Here is a 19123-nt window from a genome sequence, read left to right as displayed (position 1 = left end):
CAATTTAGTCAAAATGTTGATCTATGACCTAAGCAAAAAATTTCACCAGATGACACCATTTACACTATGTGACTTTCACTATAAGTCACATTCCTGATGCAAAAGAAGACCAAAGAGAGGCAGGGGACAAGATGACTTAACGCAGCAATAAAACTTGTACATATTTGAGAGTAAATTCAAGATTTAAAAAAATATAAAAATAATGATTATTCAGATTACTTATTATTATTATTATTACCACAAGTATCAGTATATGAGTTTCCTTATGTTTCCTGGGCTAATTATTAATTCAAATCTTTGTTGACTTAATTTGGATATTCTCATTATGTAAGGGATTGACCTGTATTAATCAGACCATCAAACAGTTTTGTAAAAAAACTTTGAAAATCTTGTTTTGAGTAGAGGATAATTAATCACAGTGAACAAAATATTTGTATGAAGGTTGACATGGTTTTCATATTTTAACCCACACAAGTTATTGAATGCTGGTGGTAATATTAGTTTTCAGAGTGATGGCCTGTTTGTCAAAAGCATTTAATGTTTCATATTCTTGAATCAGGTCCATTTTATTTTATATTTTTTATATATTCTAATGTTAGAAGGCCATGCAGTTTCAATAGACAGTCCTAAGTTTTGATCATTCCAAACATTTTACTGTTCTTCATTAAACATTATAAAAATTAAGAATATATCTCTTCAGATGTGCTTGAAATCCATACAACTGCCCATTATTCAAGATGGTGTATTATTGTTTTTATACATATATAAATCAAGTTGAATGTCTGTTCTACTTTAACCAGTATAACCAGATTTGTCTTGAAATAGCTCATCAAGCCTATAATGAAATTCAAGGGTAGGGCCATATTTCTTGAGGGAGAAAATAAAAATTGGAAAAAAAATAATGATAAAAAATTGTATTATTGTATACATGTTTTATATGTGTATACAATTATGTAAGTTTTTAGTTCCAAATGAAACATTCTGAATTTAGAAAAGGAGAACATTTTACTGTAAGGTTAGTAAAGTAGCATTATATAATACATTTTCTCACTCAGTAATCACTGTTTCATCAGTAATCAATTTATGTTGTCTTCGCTATTTTCACAACATGAAAATGAAAATGTTTTTTCAAAACTTAAAACGTAGCTTTGTCAACATGTATAGCATACGCGTAATCTTAAAATTGTGCAAGAGCACATGGAAAATTTGAGAATATCGCGATTTGGTGAATTCTCGACGATAATAATTTTCAACCAATCAGAATGTGCTATGACTTTCAGCCCTTTGAATATTAACTTGCGTAAAGGAAGAACAAGGAGGAAATTATTTATATATATTGTATCGAAAATCTCGGTAATTTTCAGATGCATATCAGCATACTTTCTTACAATTATTTGTTGATTGCTTGATGTGATGGTTTATAACCTTTAAAATAAGTATTAACCAGCTTAATGGAAATATCTGCAAAAAACATGAAAATGTCCATTGTCAAGTGGGGTGGGTTTCGCGTCCGAATTTGGAGAAACCATTTTTGTTTGTATTGTGTTCTCTCATCTGAATATTTTGAGCACGGAACGATGTAAAAAAAATATCCCCAAGATAAAGTGTTGATATTTTGGTTTCGGGTCAACATGCTTTTTCATATTTGTAGCTATTGATTGCTCAAATACTGGCTTGTTTCGATTACGTATGGTTATGGATAGATTTTCCTTCCATTCTAAACATACATTTATTAATTGTACACTTTTGATGTATTAACCCTTATTGTATATGTGTGCTTGTATGATTTGCATAATCAGTCCTTGTCCTTGTATATATAAAATCGGTATGCATGTAAATGGTATCATAAGGATGGATTGTCAAGCCATTAAATTAACTTTAAAACTGCATGTAAATGTAGAGTACATTATGTTCATTAAAATTACTTAATTGAATTTCATTTGGATATAAATTGGGGACAGGGAATATCTTGTGTGTGTGTTCAGTTGTTATTCATGTGTATTTTAACATTCTATGTAATTGATGAGAGGGTAGAACCTTTTCATGTAAAAACATGATGGTAAGTACATGTCTGACTTGATTTAAATTGTTATATTATTCTTTTACAGTCAGTATATTAGCTCCAGTGAGCTAATGTTTCTTAGGGTAATTTCGACTGTACATTTTAAAAAATTGTCCATATGCAGTTAGGTTGTTGTCTATGTATAGTTAGGTTGAACATTGACCAACAAGTTGCTCTCCGCTTATTTTTCTGACATGTCTAGTGGCGGAGAAAAAAATTCTAAGATAGTTTATGCTGGAGCATCAGCTTTGTTATTCAGGCAGATTTATATGCCACATACTGCTAATTATTACATTTATTTTGACCAACCTTTGTATGCAGAAAGAAAGTATAATCCTTCTTTTGAGCCAAGGTATTGATTCCTTCAGTACTCTTGTTTTTTGGTATTTATCCCTGTCAGAACAGAACACCTGTGTATCATCAGATATTGTCGATGGATTTAAATTACTGCTGCATTCATGGAAAGTAGCATCACCCCAGGGCAAGTCGAGCAACATGTCTTAACCATACAGCAAAGCCAATATCACTGGGAACTGACTAGTGCACAGGACAGTTGTGATGCATTTGCTCCTACTTTGGGGTTATGCTGCTTTTTGCATGTGCATCATAAATTCAAAACAGAAGTCAGTACTAAGGTTGTATGACCAGTTGATTAATTTTTAACTGTGTGTGTGTTTATTTATATAGTGTTTTATCTACCCATGCGTCATGCATCAACCATGCAGACATTTCCAATTTGATGCACATAAATCTTCGCTGGTATGTAAATTGACGCATCCCAATGTTATATTTTACTGATTAACACAAAACAATGGTTTGGTCCGACTTAATGGCCCGGTTACAACTCTCCCGAACAGGAAAATATGCGCACATCAATTTCTTACACTAATGTTTTCAGTATAAATAGGGTTACAACTGAGTATGGAGCATGGAGCAAGCCTTACGTGACTTGTAACTGTTACAGTATTTGTAGCAACCGGATGCTAGAATCATATAATTACCACACCCAAGAAGACCGCTCCAGTGGCCTAGTGGTTAGAGTGTACACCTTGGATGCGTGAGGTCTCAGGTTCCATCCCTGGCAGAGTCATAGCAATGAGTTACAAAAATGGTACTAACACCTGTCTCGCTTGGTGCTCAGCATTAAGAGGTTAGTGTTAGGACTGGTCGGCCTGGTGTCAGGATAATGTGACTGGGTGGGACATCATGCGACATGATTCCCCAGTGCTAGACATCACTATAAACTGCCACACTGCAGACATCGTAGCGATATGATTGAATTTTTTTAAAAGCTATGTTAAAAATCCAAATCACACACACCACACCCAAGAAAGATGCAGGAAATAAACGTGATTTTAAAGTGATTCTCACAAGAAACAATTATGTTATGCCCAACCTTTGTCACTCAACGAAGCAACAATTTCCATTTGCTCAATTGTCCATATGCCTTGCTTTGTTCCAAAATACTATCAGCGTTTGACTGAAAATGGCATCAAAGTCAAAATAATTAAAATAGATCTAAAATAAATTATCTATTGGACCACATTTACGACCGACTGATGATAATAGTATTGTTATCGAACCAGTGGAGCCTTCATCCAAAGATGAGGTATCGGTTACTCGTAAGATAAAATGTAATTTTGTGCAGCAAAGGTTGAAAATATACAGCTGGTTATGTTTTTGAAAGAAGTTAAGTCGAGTGAAGAATGTGACAGTGAAGATGCCTTTATGTTTTGCCGTATATGTACAGAGGCTTTAAAAAAAACTCCATGACCAAAATGTGCAAAAAAAACCAATAACTTTCGAAACAGTACATTGACAAGGCATGCTGGGTTGCCAGAACACAAACTGCTAATTGAAGGTCCACAACACCAGGAAGATTTGAATGCAGTTTTACAAAACATTCTTCCAAACATGACATAGCATTGAAAGTGCTACTTAAGTGTGTATATTGGCTGAATGTAGAAGACATCCCTTTTTTAAAATACAGATGTCTTCAAAATTTAATACATGACTTAATGGCTGGATAAATTGATTCCATTGGCATTTTGAAGAATTTTGCCATTCAGTATGATTTGGCTATTATCTATTAGAGTTACTAGAAAGACTATCAAATGTTGTTGAGGACAGTCTTATATGTGACATGCAAAATTCGCCATTTGTGATAGCATTGGCAGATGGAAGCACTGACGTAGGAAACAAATGCCTTGTCATATATGCTTAGATTATTTCTGATGACATGAAACCATCAACAAGATTTTCAATAAATATAGAATGTTTAAATGCTTATGGCAAAGGAATTGCCTTATTGGCTTTAGTCACATTAGGTATATAACTAATATTTTTGTTGTGTGCATTTTTAAAAAAAACTACTGAAGACTAATCATAAGCTTGAATAAGACTCGTAGATCTGGATTTTGACTTTTTTTTTGCCTTGATGAGTCAAATGACTTGCATGAAGCCATTTGTAGATAAAACACTACATATATACACACACAGGGGTCACGCTAGCAGGAGGAATTTGCAACGAAGTTGGCTTAAAAAAATGAAAAGTTCGCTTTTTTCTGTTAGGAAAGCAAAAGTGATTTCTCCCTGTAATTTTTTTAGAAGTGCATGTTTTGAGATACTCCCTTGCCATAGCCAATTATTTATAGTGTTTATTTGTACCTCAAGGCAAAATGTAGGCATCACGACATCAAATAGCTGGTGCTGATTTCAACTGCGCTGATAAAAATAACTCTTGCACATTCAGAGGCATGTGTTTTGATAGCTGATTGATCATTAGTCCCTTCCCAAGTAAGTTATACCAGAGATGTGTTATATATATATCTCTAGTTATAGCAGCTATCTCTGTCCAATTTCCACAAGTTATCATTTGATGATAAAAACATAAAAATTTGTATTTAGAAACTTAAACAATAATATGTAAATAGCAATTTTTGTTTTAAGAACAGAATTGGTGACCTGAAGATTTTAACTGGTATGTGAACATTATTTTCTTTAGATTGAAACAGGAGGTGAATCTGTTAGGTGGGTAAATAATGACCGACATTGCAGTTTTTGGGAAGTACCACTTTGTTAGATTGTTTTCATAAACATTTGGGCAGATATATTTAGAAAAATATTCAACTGATAGAAAGCAGTCTAAATATTGTTATTCAATATTTCGCATAAAAGTACATTCATGTAGGTCTCAGCGTATGGGACAATGCCATGTTGTCGAAGCAGTGTAAGGTCAAAGTTGTTTTCACTCATTTTTGTTGGGGGAAAAAACAGGGTGGGGCAGCGATGCATCTGCAACAAAGAAATTAAGACGAACAAAATGGTATGAAGATGTGTGCATTTGCTTTCATGTACATGTTGCAGACAAGTTTAAAACATTTTTTCAACTGCCATTTTATAGGGAACTTTCATAAAGTAAAAAAAGGAATTCTTGTTTAAGGGTAATTGATTAAGCATTTTTACTAACTTGCAGTTACAATACTGTAATCTAGTTACTCCTATGAGTTAAGATTGCTCTGTAGGCCTTATGGTTAGAGCCTCCGCCTCTGTTGCAGGAGGTCATGGGTTCAAACCCTGGCTGAGTCATCTCAGAGACTTCTAACAATGGTACTAACAGCTGCCTCATTAGGCGCTCAGCATTAAGAGGTCAGTGTTAGGACTGGTCTGTCTGTTTTCAGGATAATATGAATGGGTGGGACAAGCCACATGTCTGTGGCATGATGCCTCAGTGCTAAACATCACAATAACCTGCCACACTGCAGATATAATGGTGTGACTGAATTTTTTTAAAAGTTAAAGTTAAATTCCAAATAACACACACACACGCACCTATCTGTTAAATTTCATTACAATGTATAGCTTGTACAGTGCTCTTAAGTCATGTGACCAAAATACACTGCATATGAATATGATGTATGTGTACAAAATGTGTTTATAATATACATACAATTCAGAAAGTTTCTTCTTGAAAGTAAAATATTGCTTAAAACCAGTGTTAAATGCAGATATGCTTACTGAGAAATAGAGGGCATAACTCAAAGACTAAAAACACACACATACATGCACTATATATAGAGGGAGTAATTACATGATGTTTCTTGATACTGTATAAACATATTTTTTTTCTTCTCTTTTTCTTCACTGAACACTGAAGGCTTCCCCACTATTACATTCTTGGGGGACAACATCTGCTGCATGTTTTCTTTGGGCATTAACTTCATTTCATTCCATTCCATTTATTTACCCAATCTAATGTCAGCACTACATGGTATATTCAAACTAAACCATTGAGTTAAGCCCACACAGTTGCCTCTGTCATCCCAGGCTTCATTGAACAGCCCAGTCTTCGCTGGGCTCCTTCAGTTTCCACTGAAGAAACTTTACTCAAGGGTTATCCATAACATTCTGTAAGTGAGTTTCACAGACCAGCTGTGACCTCTGTACAACCACATTGTGCCATTCAGTAGCAGATGAATCACTCACTGAAAGAATGAACCAAAACAGTTTCATATTTAGCAGCAGACAGTCCCCCTAGGCAAACAGTATAATTATAAATAAAAACTTAACTGGATCTGTGTTTTGTTGTGTATAAATATAGATATATTGGGTATCTTGCTTTGCTTCCATTATTCAGTTGATGCCACTAAAACACTTGTGTGTTCATTAGTACTTTCAAGACTGGACTATTGTAACTCAGTTCTGTCTGGTTCATCTCAATATCTATTCCAGAAACTTCACAAAGTTCAAAACACAGCTGCTCGGATCATACTTAGAGTACCACGATCAGAGCACACATCCCCGCTGCTCTGTACCCTACACTGGCTATCCATTCGATCCAGAATCAAACACAAAATTTGTTCTCTGTGCTTCATTTCACTGTTGGACTCTAGTCCAACATACCTATCCGACTTCACCCATGTGTACACACCAGCAAGATAATTACACTCCTCTTATGACAATCATGTACTCATTATTCCCACTATGAAAACAAAGTCATATGGACAGCGTTCTTTTGCATACCAGGGCCCAGCAACGTGGAATGAATTGCCCCCAGAACTTAGACACAAAGACACAGTGATCACATTCAAGAGGGCTCTCAAAACTCACTTATTTCGACTGCAAGAACAAACTTAAAGACCTAATAATGTTTCCTACCTGAAATATTCTCAGCATGTTATTTATTTTTTTAATGTTTTTCTAATTTCATGTTGTTTGTTTTTGTAATAATATTATTATGTTTTTTTATCTTATAGGTGTTATCTAATGTTGTAAAGCACATAGAGCTTCTAAAGATTAGGTGCTATACAAAGTCCTTATTATTATTATTATTCTGTTATGCTTTCACTTATCCCTGTTCTGTCAAAAAAAAGTCACTTTTCCCTAAAAATTCAAGTCTATCTTGACCCCTGAATATATATGTCTGTTTAAGTATGGCATTTAGGTCACTGTAGAGGAGTGTGTGTTTCATGAACACAAATTTAGTTATAATAATTCTCATTGCACTTCATTGCAGGATCTTTTAATACACAATGAGTAAACCAAGGGACTGGAAGCTTGACTGCAAGGTTTATGTTGGTGACCTTGGCTATGGAGTAGCTAAACAAGAGTTGGAAGATGTATTTAGCCGATATGGACGACTTAAGAATGTGTGGGTGGCTAGAAACCCACCTGGCTTTGCATTTGTAGAGTTTGAGGATCCTCGTGATGCAGAGGATGCATGCAGGGCACTTGATGGAACGTAAGTCTCTGCATACAGTAATTGGATTTTTGTAATGAGTATTATTTGTGTAATGTATCTGGACTAGCCATGTCAGTGCTGATCAGATTTTTTCGTCCATTTGTACCGGACAAGGAGTTTCAGAAACTTAATTTGTTCCAAATTTCATTTACTTGCATACATTTGAAGAGAGAACAAGAATAATTTTTTTTTATGACATTATTATTTTTTATTTGCATTTCCAGGTCACATAAACATTCGGAAGATGCTCCACTGCCTTTTGAATTCGTAATTAATTGCAGAATGACAATAATTTGTCTTTCCCATCTGTATTCCTTACTCACAAAGTGAACAAACTTCACCTGGTCCTTTCCCTTATCTCCCTGCAACACTAGGTGGCTACAGTTGTTTAAGCTTTTGTTGCTTTCTCTGATATGATGTACATCATATCTAATACCTCTCACAGAATATCTGTTCATCCTGAGGACTATTGACAATCCATCAAGAAATTCATCACAGTATTGTGTATAAAGGTATATATTACATGTTGCAGTCTTTATTTTGTGAAGCTCATGACTGTCACTTGCCTTAATTGGTTCTATCCTAAATTTGTTGTTTCCATTGATAAATAACTTCATGAATTTTCAGCCTGTGTCAGTTCGGGATATTGTTTGCAGTGTCTGCAAGACATCTCTCTTTCAGAGTCACTAAATTTAAGTTGTAGGTAATTATCTACCCAATATGGCTGAATATTTCTTTGCCTCTTAGTTTTGTCATAATTGTAATTTTGGTTCTGCCATGTTTGACATTTTTTGCTGCCACAAAGTCAGGACATTGTTGTATGACATTATTATTTTGGAGAAGTAGTTACCTCAGTCTCAGAGCACTATGTTTTATCCTCTGCTTTTTGTGTTAATTTTCCTTTTCTGAATCTTTGTTATTACTTTCCTTGTGAAACTAATGTGCAGTAAACTCATTTTACCCACATAATACAGATCACCTCACTTGGTGTAATATACAGTTATGTTGTTTACAAAAAAAACAAAGACGTGTCCTTTTTTACATCATTGTTTCGCATTAGATGCAATACCACACAGTGACCATTGATCTTCTGTATAATCATAATTAAAGAATCATTACTGTGTAAAGGAAACAAAGGAAACAGACACTAACATCAGTAAAGTGCCTTTCATTGGTTTCATTGCATTGATTTGCTTAACTGAACACGATGGGTGATCTACATTGAATGTCTAAGTTGAGTAAACACAGTTACCAAGTCCACTGTATACTAATCATACAAAGTTTGCTTTGTTTGAAATGTTACAATTGGTTGTTAAGTTGATTGCTTAGACTAATTATGCAGTCAAGTGGTAAAGAGAACCAAGTGCACAGGTGACAGTTGTCAGTGACCACATAAGGTAGGTGACATACATCAAAGGATTTGAATAAATAAATGGAGAGGTAGATTTAAGCATTTAAAACACTCAGAATGCCTAAAAGGTATAAATGACCAGATGAAGGTAGATGAAGAAAATGATCAAAGAATGAAAATTAGTTCTTGCTTGAGTTATTAAATGGCAAAAAAAGCACTTGTCTCAGATCAGCAACTTTACTTTGTCCAGTCTGGGACATTGAGATTTGATCTGCCCTGCATGCAATTTAAACCTCTGCAGTTCCAAGATCAAAGCATTTTGCAGGCACTTAAAATGGTTATTAACATCCAGTAGGGCTGTCAAAATTTTAATAAACATCTACCGGGTACCCATCGATCATAATGATCAGTTACCCATGTACCAAATGAAAGGGAAATTGCATGTAATTGTGTATTCGTCGAAGTGTAAACAAAAAGTGTTCATTTTGTATTTTGTTAAAATCAAAACTTGGAGTAAATATACAAACGGTTGACAAAACTGAAATAAAAGAAATACAAGATGAATAATGCAAATGTCATCTGGTACAGACTCCAAAATTGTTTGATGAAGTTCTGAAAACATTCATCATTGTATAGTAAATAGTTTTTGTCTACTCCTTGTAAACATCCTTTCTTGGCCGCACTGTCATGTGAATGCTTATGTAGAAACTAAGCTTGGACTCTATATGCAACACTTTGATAGCACAGTTTGTGAAATATATTAAAGGTTGCAACAGAACATGGAGCTTATTTTATTACCTGCATTGTTATCATCTGGCAGGTACCCAAATGCCCAGATACCCGTTAGCAGGCCTTTTAGCCATTCTTTAATATGATCTCCATGGGATCTTGCATTTTCATTCCATCTTACAGAATAACAAATTTACCATATGTGCCTTTAGGAATACTCTGGATAAGGTATATGACTGCATTGTGCAGCTATTTAAATAGCTTTTGTAAAGTGATGTTCAAAAGGTATTGTGATCTAAGCTTCAACTACAATGCACTTGAGTATCCTTCTTTCTGTTGCAGACGAATCAATGGATCCAGAGTAAGGGTGGAGATGTCAAATGGTAAATCAAGAAGGGGCTCGCGAGGATCTCCATCTTCCAGGCGTGGAGGTGGTTCATATGACAGGCAGCGTAGGTCATCCAGGTAAAATTCTTAAGAGTATTCCTCAGTAGTGTTGGTTTGCACTATCCCTTGCTCCATCCATATAATAGAGATCCTGCACCAGTTGCCACGCAAAACTGATTTCAGTATGATAATTTGATAGTACAAATTTTTGTTCACCAGTCCAAAAGCCAGATGAGTTTATGGTATTGTCTTTTGTCAACTGGACATCCGAGAGATGTCCATCAACACTTGCTTGTGAAGACTAAATGTTTCATTTTTACAAGAATCTGATTTGGTATGTACACTTTTATCATCAAGACCTCGGACGAGCATCGCCCACACTAATTAATGGTGTGATTTTGCATTTGATTGGCTGGTCTTGTGAACACTCTAGATACCATAGTTTTTGTCAGATTTTTATCAGACTTTCCATTTAATATTCTATCATCAAGACCAAGAGTTGATGTCATTGCACATTGAGGTGATTTTGCATTTGAGAGGGCTTAGCCTGCTAGTACTCCAGAGGTCATATTATGATCTGATTTGGTATGTAGGGTTCTGTTGTCAAGATCATTTACAAGTTGTTCAGTCCACACATAATAATGAGGATCCAGATTGATTTGATGGTGGGATTTGAACCTACAACTTTCTAGTGACAAGTCAGTTGCCTTGATCACTGAGCTACCATGGGTGGGTAACTCTTTTTTTTTTCAAGTTATGACTTAACTGGTGTGGCCCAAAGCAAAATGCACATATTAATTATCCATACAATGCTATGTAAGGGCTTTTACGTTCAGGATGGGGCTGTGAACACATTTCTAAGTTGTGAATCTAGTGTCAGGTTTCCATGGTTTGGGTGACATCTTTGGAATGATCTGATATATAGTGTCTATGAAAGAAGATAAATGACATAATGACAACTACCAAAGTAAGCAGATAGCATGCCCACTTGGACTTTGTGCTTTTTAAACTAGCCGAGGAAAAAGTAACATGTGATACTGGTTCCATAACTGGTTTTGCATTATCTGCAAATACCAGTGTTAAAAGCAAGCAGAGAGGCAGGATATTGCAATACTTGATAATTCCCATTGAGAATGATATGGTCATAAAACTTCGATCTAGTGGTCAGCATGTTGGAATAATTTATTTTCATACAGAATGTGTTTTTATTATTAACTCAAGTGGTACTAGACTAAAAGAGCTTATGGTAGGGCCTGTTTTCCTTCATCCATCAACTTAGAGAATTGCCATTACACTTTATACACATATTCATCCCAGTGTATTGCTGGTCCTAAATGAAAATTTTGCTGCTTTATCAGCCATCTTGAGAAGATTCTTATTGTTACTTATCCTGTACAGTCATATTGACATTGGCTTTTGTTATGTTTAGTTGGTTCTAAATGAAAGTAATGCCAGTCTGACATCCAGTGTGGCAGCAGTTTTGAATGGATTGTTATTATTACTTCTTTTGAACAGAAAGTTGTATCAACATAGGGTTTTCACCAGAATACTTTTTATCATGTCAATTTGTTCCTAAATGAAAATGGTACTGATTTGTCATCCAGTATGGCCACCATGATTGCCATCTGGAAAGACTTTTTATTGCTACTACTCCAGAATGGATGGTCATATTGGCATGGGGTTTTTATGGGAACTTCTTTCCTGTCTATTTGCTCCTAAATGAAAATGGTTCAGATTTGACATCCAGTATGGCTGCCAGGGCAGCAGCATTGGTGACATCCATCACCTTCTAAACATACAGACACAGGGTTCTCACTAGAAGACTTCGGTGTCTAGTTGGTCTTGAAAAATGATGCTAATTGGATATTTGATATGCCACTGATCATTTATAACTATTCCAGAAGAAATGGTTATATTGACATGGGGTTCAGAAACTATTGCTAATTGTAATTTAATATGACCACTCAAAAGTGTTTGTTATTGTTCAAGAACATCATAGTTTTGACACGCTGAAGTTAAAAATAAGAAACTGGCTTATCTTGGATTACTGGAAAATTCTTTTTGTTCAACAAAGCATCAGTTCCTTTGAGGGGCTCTTGTTATACATTATGATGGTGTTGGCTTCAAACCTAATAATTCAATACCAAATGCAAACTTCCTCACCTTTGCTGGGTAGTCCGAGAGCTCAGAAAACCAAATAGGGACCCATATCTTTTTGAAGATTGTTTATTTACCATACTTCAATTGAAACTTATAAACTTTGTGTACAAAGTGAAGCATGTAACCTGCAAATGGTGAACATGTCCAGAATACCTATAAGTATTGTTCACTTGGCTATAACATACAGGGGGTAGGACAAAATGTTTTAATGCTGTCTATCTCATATGCCATTTTTTTAGGTGAAATCTACTGCTTTTGCAAATTAAGTTCTTTTTAAATAATAGATTTAAAAAAACATTTTTGCTCATTCTGTCCAAACATTATGGAACCCAGTGAGTGCCAGTCTTTTGGGGACTGGAACCATTATAGCGGTCATTGCAACTGGTGCAGTGATGCATGGCTGGGTAATAGGATTAAGGCTAACGTCTGTACTCAACAACCTGTAAATTGATTACCATATATTGTTTTAATCTGGAGAGTTTAGTCCAGGTGTGGCATGTATTTTGAGGCATTATAATTTAAAAAGGGAGCAAAGGTAATCCATGAGTCTTGATTACAAATCAGCCTTTCCATTTGCAGAGGTGAGATATAAGGGAAAGACCTATTAAAAATGATTTTGACAGAAACACTTGAGTAAGTAATATAACACTGGTTAAAAATACTAAGGGCACATATGAATAACATTAAAAGTGCAAAGAGATACTGTAAAAAGCAAGACTTCAGATACTAAGGAACATAAACACTGCTGATGCACTGAATAAGGAGGATCTTGATAGAGCAGTTGGACAGTGGTTGACATCAGGATCTGGAGGAAAAGATTGCTTTACGTGAAATAACTCTGAATAAATACACAAGTCAGCTTAACATGATTTTCTTTTATTTCTTTTCCTATTTAAAAAGTACATTGTGTGACTAATACTGGTAAAATAATAGGGCCCTTTTGAGCACATGCAATTCAATTCAGGGCTTGTGGAATACAAGTCCAGGCTTGTGATTTTTTTCACCAGCCCTGGGCTTGTGTCTGAAAGTTGTTTTCTTTGTGCGCTGTACATGTATCATTTTCCATACAACTAGGACTTTTATACAAATATTTTCATCTTATTAAACTGCCTGATCTTCTTCATTTGTTCCAAATGTCATTATGTGATTTTTTTTTGTGTTTTCAGGTTTCCATCATAATATATAACCCAAAAGTGTACCCTTTGTTGATTTCTGTACTCCAGATACTTCAATGTTTTTACACACTTAACTCCTGAGGATATCTTTGTCAGCTTTCTATCATCTTTGATTTTCATGTTAAAGATTTCTCAGTCCCAAATCTCCCTATTTGTGTTGCTTTTCAGTAGTCATCATCTGAAGGTGCATTAGCTAATGCCCATCACTTGCTTTGATGCACAAGTTTCTGGCCAGTCAGTTTTACTTGGTCATTGTCAGCTGACCAGTCTTTAGATACATGCAGTCATTGCTGAATGAATCAACAGGATGAACATACATAGAGCTGGAATGGAACAAGTTCTTCAGCTGTCAGCCAACGGTGTGCATCGCCACAGCTACTTGTACTTCTCTGCTCAATCCCAGCCATCAATATGCATGTACTTCACCAACAACAGTGAAAAAAAAAAGAAACCAGCTAGCTACACTTCAATGCCCTCTACTACTACTACTACTACTAGCTTCACAACCCCAGTCGTCGCACTGCATGTTATGAAACATCAGTCATCTTTATTCTTCCTTTTTATTCCAAACAGTGGTAACTATAATGCTGCAACAAAGGTGTGTTCAAGAATTACATGTATAACGAGGGACGTTCTGATAAAGTTGTCTCCTTTTAGTGCATTAAAACACAAAAATTGACTAAGTAATTTGAGATCACAATATAATTGGTTCTAATGATCCAATAACTAAAAGAAAGTGAAGTAAACTAAGTAGCAATGATGGAACAAAATTTAACAAATTGAATAGGATCCAATACCATATCTTTATTATAAGGGGTATACAGTATTTGGAGGGACTTTATAGTGAGGGACCACTTTAATCAGCTTTAAAAGGGCTTCGGTTATTAAAGACATATTTATTACAATATTTGATTTGAACCAGTTCTTCTCAATAAGTACATGTACTATTGATAAATAGCATCTTTCTCAGAAGCTTGTTTTACCTGAACAATTTTCTGATTTAGATTCTTACTTAGTTGTTTTACAAATGATTTCTACATGAGTTTATTAATCAGTCTCTTTGCCAAAAGTATTAGATATTTATTGAATTATTTATTTAATACTTTTTAATATCCCATTTCAGATAGTTGTTGCCACTTCGGTTGCTGAGGAAGGCATAGATTTGCCTGAATGTGAGCTGGTTGTTTCATTAATGCCCCATTTACAGTCACTGCCTTGGTTCAGATGCATGACCAAGCTCATAAATAGACAGCAAATTTATTGTGCCATGTAATAGCAACAAGGAGGAAGAGAAATTGCAAGATATTTTGCAAAGAGAAGAAAATATTATCCAACCAGTCATGATTCCAGTTTAAATGGACAGAAAGATTCAGACTAGAAATTCTGTTATAAAAAAATTAAATGTTGCTCATTCATGGAAGTTAAAATTAATTGAACCTGCATCTTATATGTACATGAAATTCCTGTTGTATCAAACTTAGTAATTTTTCCTCCTAATTCCAATTTCCTCGACAATTGTATCAAACTTAGTAATTTGTCCTCCTAATTCCAATTTCCTCGACAATTGTATCAAACTTAGTAATTTGTCCTCCTAATTCCAATTTCCTCGACAATAATTTTTGAGAAAACAGACTTGAAATGTGTCCAGATGACACTGATGCCCAATCAGCACAATAGGCTATAAGTCCACTTAATTTTGTTGAAATATGTTGGGAATTGAACTTTTCCTTATTTAAAGCCTCATCCTGAATTTGGTTCAGTCCTTGAAGTTCTTCAGAAGTTATTGAGGAGAAACAAAATATGTGACAAACAGGACAAATCATGATGTGATATAATGGGATTGATGGACATAGCTAACACTACAAGCCTCCTCCATCAATTCCATGGGCATACAAATTACTTATTTTTAAATAGGACAAATCAGAGAATATTTAATGATGGACATTTGTCTTTTAAGTTAACCCTACAATAGGTAAATTTTTTTGAGGGTCCAAATTTTAAATTGAGATCTTTGATAAATGTGGGTCTTGGCTGTGTGATGTAATCCTCCTGAAATAGAATTTAAACTTTTTTAATAAAAAAAAAAACCTGGGTTCAGATCAACATTCTTGACAATTCAAAAGCCAATTTTAGAATTATCCTTGCAATTTCCCAAAATATTGCATTGGTACATGTATCATAAGTTTTGTTGAAAAGAAAAGATCACTTTGCATTGGACCTTGCTATTCATTAATAACAGAAAGATGGACCCTCAGTGTTCTTTATGTAACTGTTATTAATGAAGAGCATGTCAGAATATATAAACAAATATTGTTTTCTGTATTATAAATAATGTTTAAATGGCATGGCATGTTTTAAAAAAGGTGATTAATTAGGCATATTTGCAACAAAAAATCTAAAAAATTTAATAATCGGCAAAATGTACAGTGAATATACAGGAAACACTGTAACTTGCTATAAATAAAACTTCCGTGACTCTACTTTCCACCCTAAATTGGTGTGCTTGTACCAATGACATTTTTAACTGCTCGCTCTGTTTAATATGTTCTTGATGTTGCCATAGTATTGTATTATTTGATCAAAAATTATGATCCTGCATTACTTAATTCTGACAATCTGTTGTTGCACTACATATTTATTACTTGCAGTTCCAATGAAGATAAAGTGCAAGGCTTAGTTTGTTCAGGGATATGTCCAGTCATAAGACTTATAATATTAGCAAGTATCAGTGCACAGTAAAATGATCGGCAGTATTGTTATGCATTTTATCATTGGCAGTGGGGTGTTATAGAAATTGGTGTAATGGTCTGTTAATTATCCTAATCTTTTATGTCAGATTATGAATAAACTAATTTTTTGTGTCAGATGTCTAAAACATATTTGTGTAAAGTTTATTGCAACCACCAATACTAAAGGTAGTGGCTCGGTAAGAAGGGAGGTTCATTAAAGGTTGGGGCATTTTTTTATTAAATCAATTGTTGTAACTTTTCCTGTTCATTTGATAAGTATATAAAAGTCTACACTTTGTGTTAGTGTCAAGCATTATGAATTACAATTCAGCAAAGCTTTCTGTACAGAATAAATATGTGAAATCTGAATGTCATACATTTATAACTCTTAACAAAGTATTTTGGGGCAAAGATTTTTATGTATAAAAACATTCGTGCTAAGTTCAGAGTTATATACCTAGATATGCATACTATTACACAGTTCCAGCAATTTTTGATTTTTAAAAAGTGTATCCTGATGCAGGTACTGTAGTATATAGAGGCAATTCTTAATTTTAAAAGTTAAAAATACAAAATGAAAACTGATTTTCTCAGTTGAGATGCCTTCTCCTTTCACAGTTTTATAAATAAGTATTTTTTTATAAATCTATCCAATATATCTATTTACTATCAGTAAAGAGAAATTTGAAATGTATGGTTACTAGTTCTGCAATTAGCCACCCTTCTTACCGGTAGGTACATGTAAAAGGCATATAGTGACTGATTGCAGTGTTGATTCATTTTGACAAGTTTTGTTTTATTTAGTACATACGAATAGTGAATTTAAAGTCATACATCTTGAATATATTACTTAATTCATTTTGATCAATTTTGCTTTATTTGCTCACCTGGCCGTAAGGTCATGTGAGCTTATGATGTGGTTCTGCATCTGTTGTGCAATCATCAGCAATTGCTGTTTAAACTTTTCTTCTAAACCTACAATACCACTTTTGACCAAATTCAAGAGACAGTATTCTAGCATGAAGGAACTGTTACTGAAAATGGAACAAAATTGTTAAAAAGTAAAAGCTTCTGTTCATAGGGACCTTTCAGTATTGGACAAATGATGATGTGTTATCATATGACTGAAGATACCTTTTTTGTTGTTGAAAGAGTTGTTTTCTTAACATGTGAAATCGTCATTATTGGAAGAAATTGCAACAGAAAGCATATTACCTACCTAGATTTTTTTGGCCAGCTGTTCTCACGTTTGGCTTTAGGCACTTATCAACCAGGTGATTGATCTCCTGCTTATTTTTAGCATGTATAATAGTGTTTTTGTAGTCACACATGTTGGACCCATTACATAATCATTCATTTATCGGTGGGTCCTCGAATGGCCAAGTGGTCTAAAGATCTCACCATTACGGATCACTGCCATCTCACCTCTATCTGCGTGGGTTTGGCATATGTGGGTATGTGAGAAAGCTTGCCAGTAGCTTCTTGTGGGTCAGTGGTTCTTTCTTGGGTTTTCCCGGGTTCTTCCTCTGCTATTAATACTGGCCGCCATGTATGGCCTATCTTGTGCTGAAAAATGGCGTTAAACCCCACAACAATGACAAGAACATATATCGGCTCTGCTGGTCAAAGACCAGGCGAGCTTATGCGGCAGCTTGTTGTCCATTGTTCATCAAGCATCGATCAATCCGTTGGCATAAATTTGTTACCACTCTTCCTCTTGAAGTTGCTGGGGAAATTGTCATGAAACTGAACCAACATGTTATTCCAGGTTTCTCAGGGTATAGATGATTTGACATTAAACATGGCTGCCAAGGTGGCCAGCTTGAAAATATTGTTGCTACTCCTCCAGAACACATGGTCATATGGATATTGGGTTTTCACTCTACCCTTTTCTTTGCATCATTTTAGATGTTGACCTGCACAGAATTTAGTAATGTGGCAGCTCTTACGAACTTACATCTTGTACAGTATTAATTCTTTATAGATGGGTATGGCATTTTCTGTAATTCAGCATGGAAGCAGTGACTTAGTTGGCTGCCATGGGAACCAAACATAATAGAAATTGTAAATATGTCAAAATTGCATATTTTTAAAGATTCTTTTATATTGAGCTTTTTTGTCAAATCTGTCATGCCTTGAAGTTTCTCAATTTATGTTTGAGAAAACAAGAATTTTAGATTTATCAAGTTCAACTAATTATAAGCATAAATTTTTGTTTTTAGTGATGTAAAGTTTCAACACAAAATGAATACATTTTTTCTGTATATTCTGTGTCTTTTTCTTTCTTTTACAAAGATGGTCTCAAATATTATGTAGTAATTTAGGTCAAAACATTAATTTTGTTGAAATTTACTGCAAAAAGCTTGGTTATTATGGTAACAGGTTTTAAAAAAAGCATTGAATATATTGTATAATATTTCTCCCAAATACAAGACATTTGTTGTGTTCAATTGAATGCCTGTATTACAGTTGAAAAGATGTTAAAAGAAAGGTGATGAACCACAGAAAATTCTCAGAAAGCATGAAAGTGGAAAGCAGTATAATTACTTTCATACCATTTATTCTTACACTGCTAATCTGGCATTTGACACGTGTTCAGTCCATGTTTTTGTATATACACCCAGCCTGGAACTACTTTTTTAACTTGAAATAATCAATAATGGTCCACTTTAAAGTGTTTGGAATGATTTATTGCTATGCATTTTAAATTATTCAAAGTTGTCAACACATTTGTAATTTTAAGAAATGTTGTCATATTGGGTGAAAATGGCTGCTTTTGCTGCTGGGTAT

At 34.6% G+C, this 19123-nt stretch overlaps 1 protein-coding gene across 2 annotated transcripts; it reads left to right on the top strand.

Annotated features, from left to right (window-relative positions):
- Positions 1 to 1259: 1259 nt before the first annotated feature.
- On the top strand, positions 1260 to 18599 carry LOC149785678 (RNA-binding protein 1-like). 2 transcript variants are annotated; one of them, XR_016425441.1, is made up of 5 exons: positions 1260 to 1353; positions 7578 to 7802; positions 10225 to 10347; positions 13773 to 14202; positions 14728 to 18599. XR_016425441.1 is itself a non-coding variant. In XM_089979509.1 (4 exons), the coding sequence occupies exons 2-4, from the start codon at positions 7594 to 7596 to the stop codon at positions 14729 to 14731; spliced, it is 336 nt and encodes a 111-aa protein (XP_089835635.1). In that variant the 5' UTR covers positions 1260 to 1353; positions 7578 to 7593; the 3' UTR covers positions 14732 to 18599. The 2 variants fall into 2 exon arrangements, 1 of the variants encoding a protein (XP_089835635.1); XM_089979509.1 differs by lacking the exon at positions 13773 to 14202.
- The last annotated feature ends 524 nt before the right edge of the window (positions 18600 to 19123 follow it).

This window comes from Sinohyriopsis cumingii, chromosome 13 (assembly GCF_028554795.1).
Source record: "Sinohyriopsis cumingii isolate HCF-2022 chromosome 13, ASM2855479v2, whole genome shotgun sequence".
NCBI lineage: Eukaryota > Metazoa > Mollusca > Bivalvia > Unionida > Unionidae > Sinohyriopsis > Sinohyriopsis cumingii.
Note: the sequence above shows the minus strand (reverse complement) of the source record. Positions and strands in the feature narration are given on the sequence as shown.

Coding starts and splice junctions, on each gene's coding strand:
- LOC149785678 (XM_089979509.1), top strand. CDS start 7,594: ATGAGTAAACCAAGGGACTGGAAGCTTGACTGCAAGGTTTATGTTGGT. Junction 7,803..10,224: donor TGCAGGGCACTTGATGGAAC/GTAAGTCTCTGC, acceptor TTTCTGTTGCAG/ACGAATCAATGGATCCAGAG.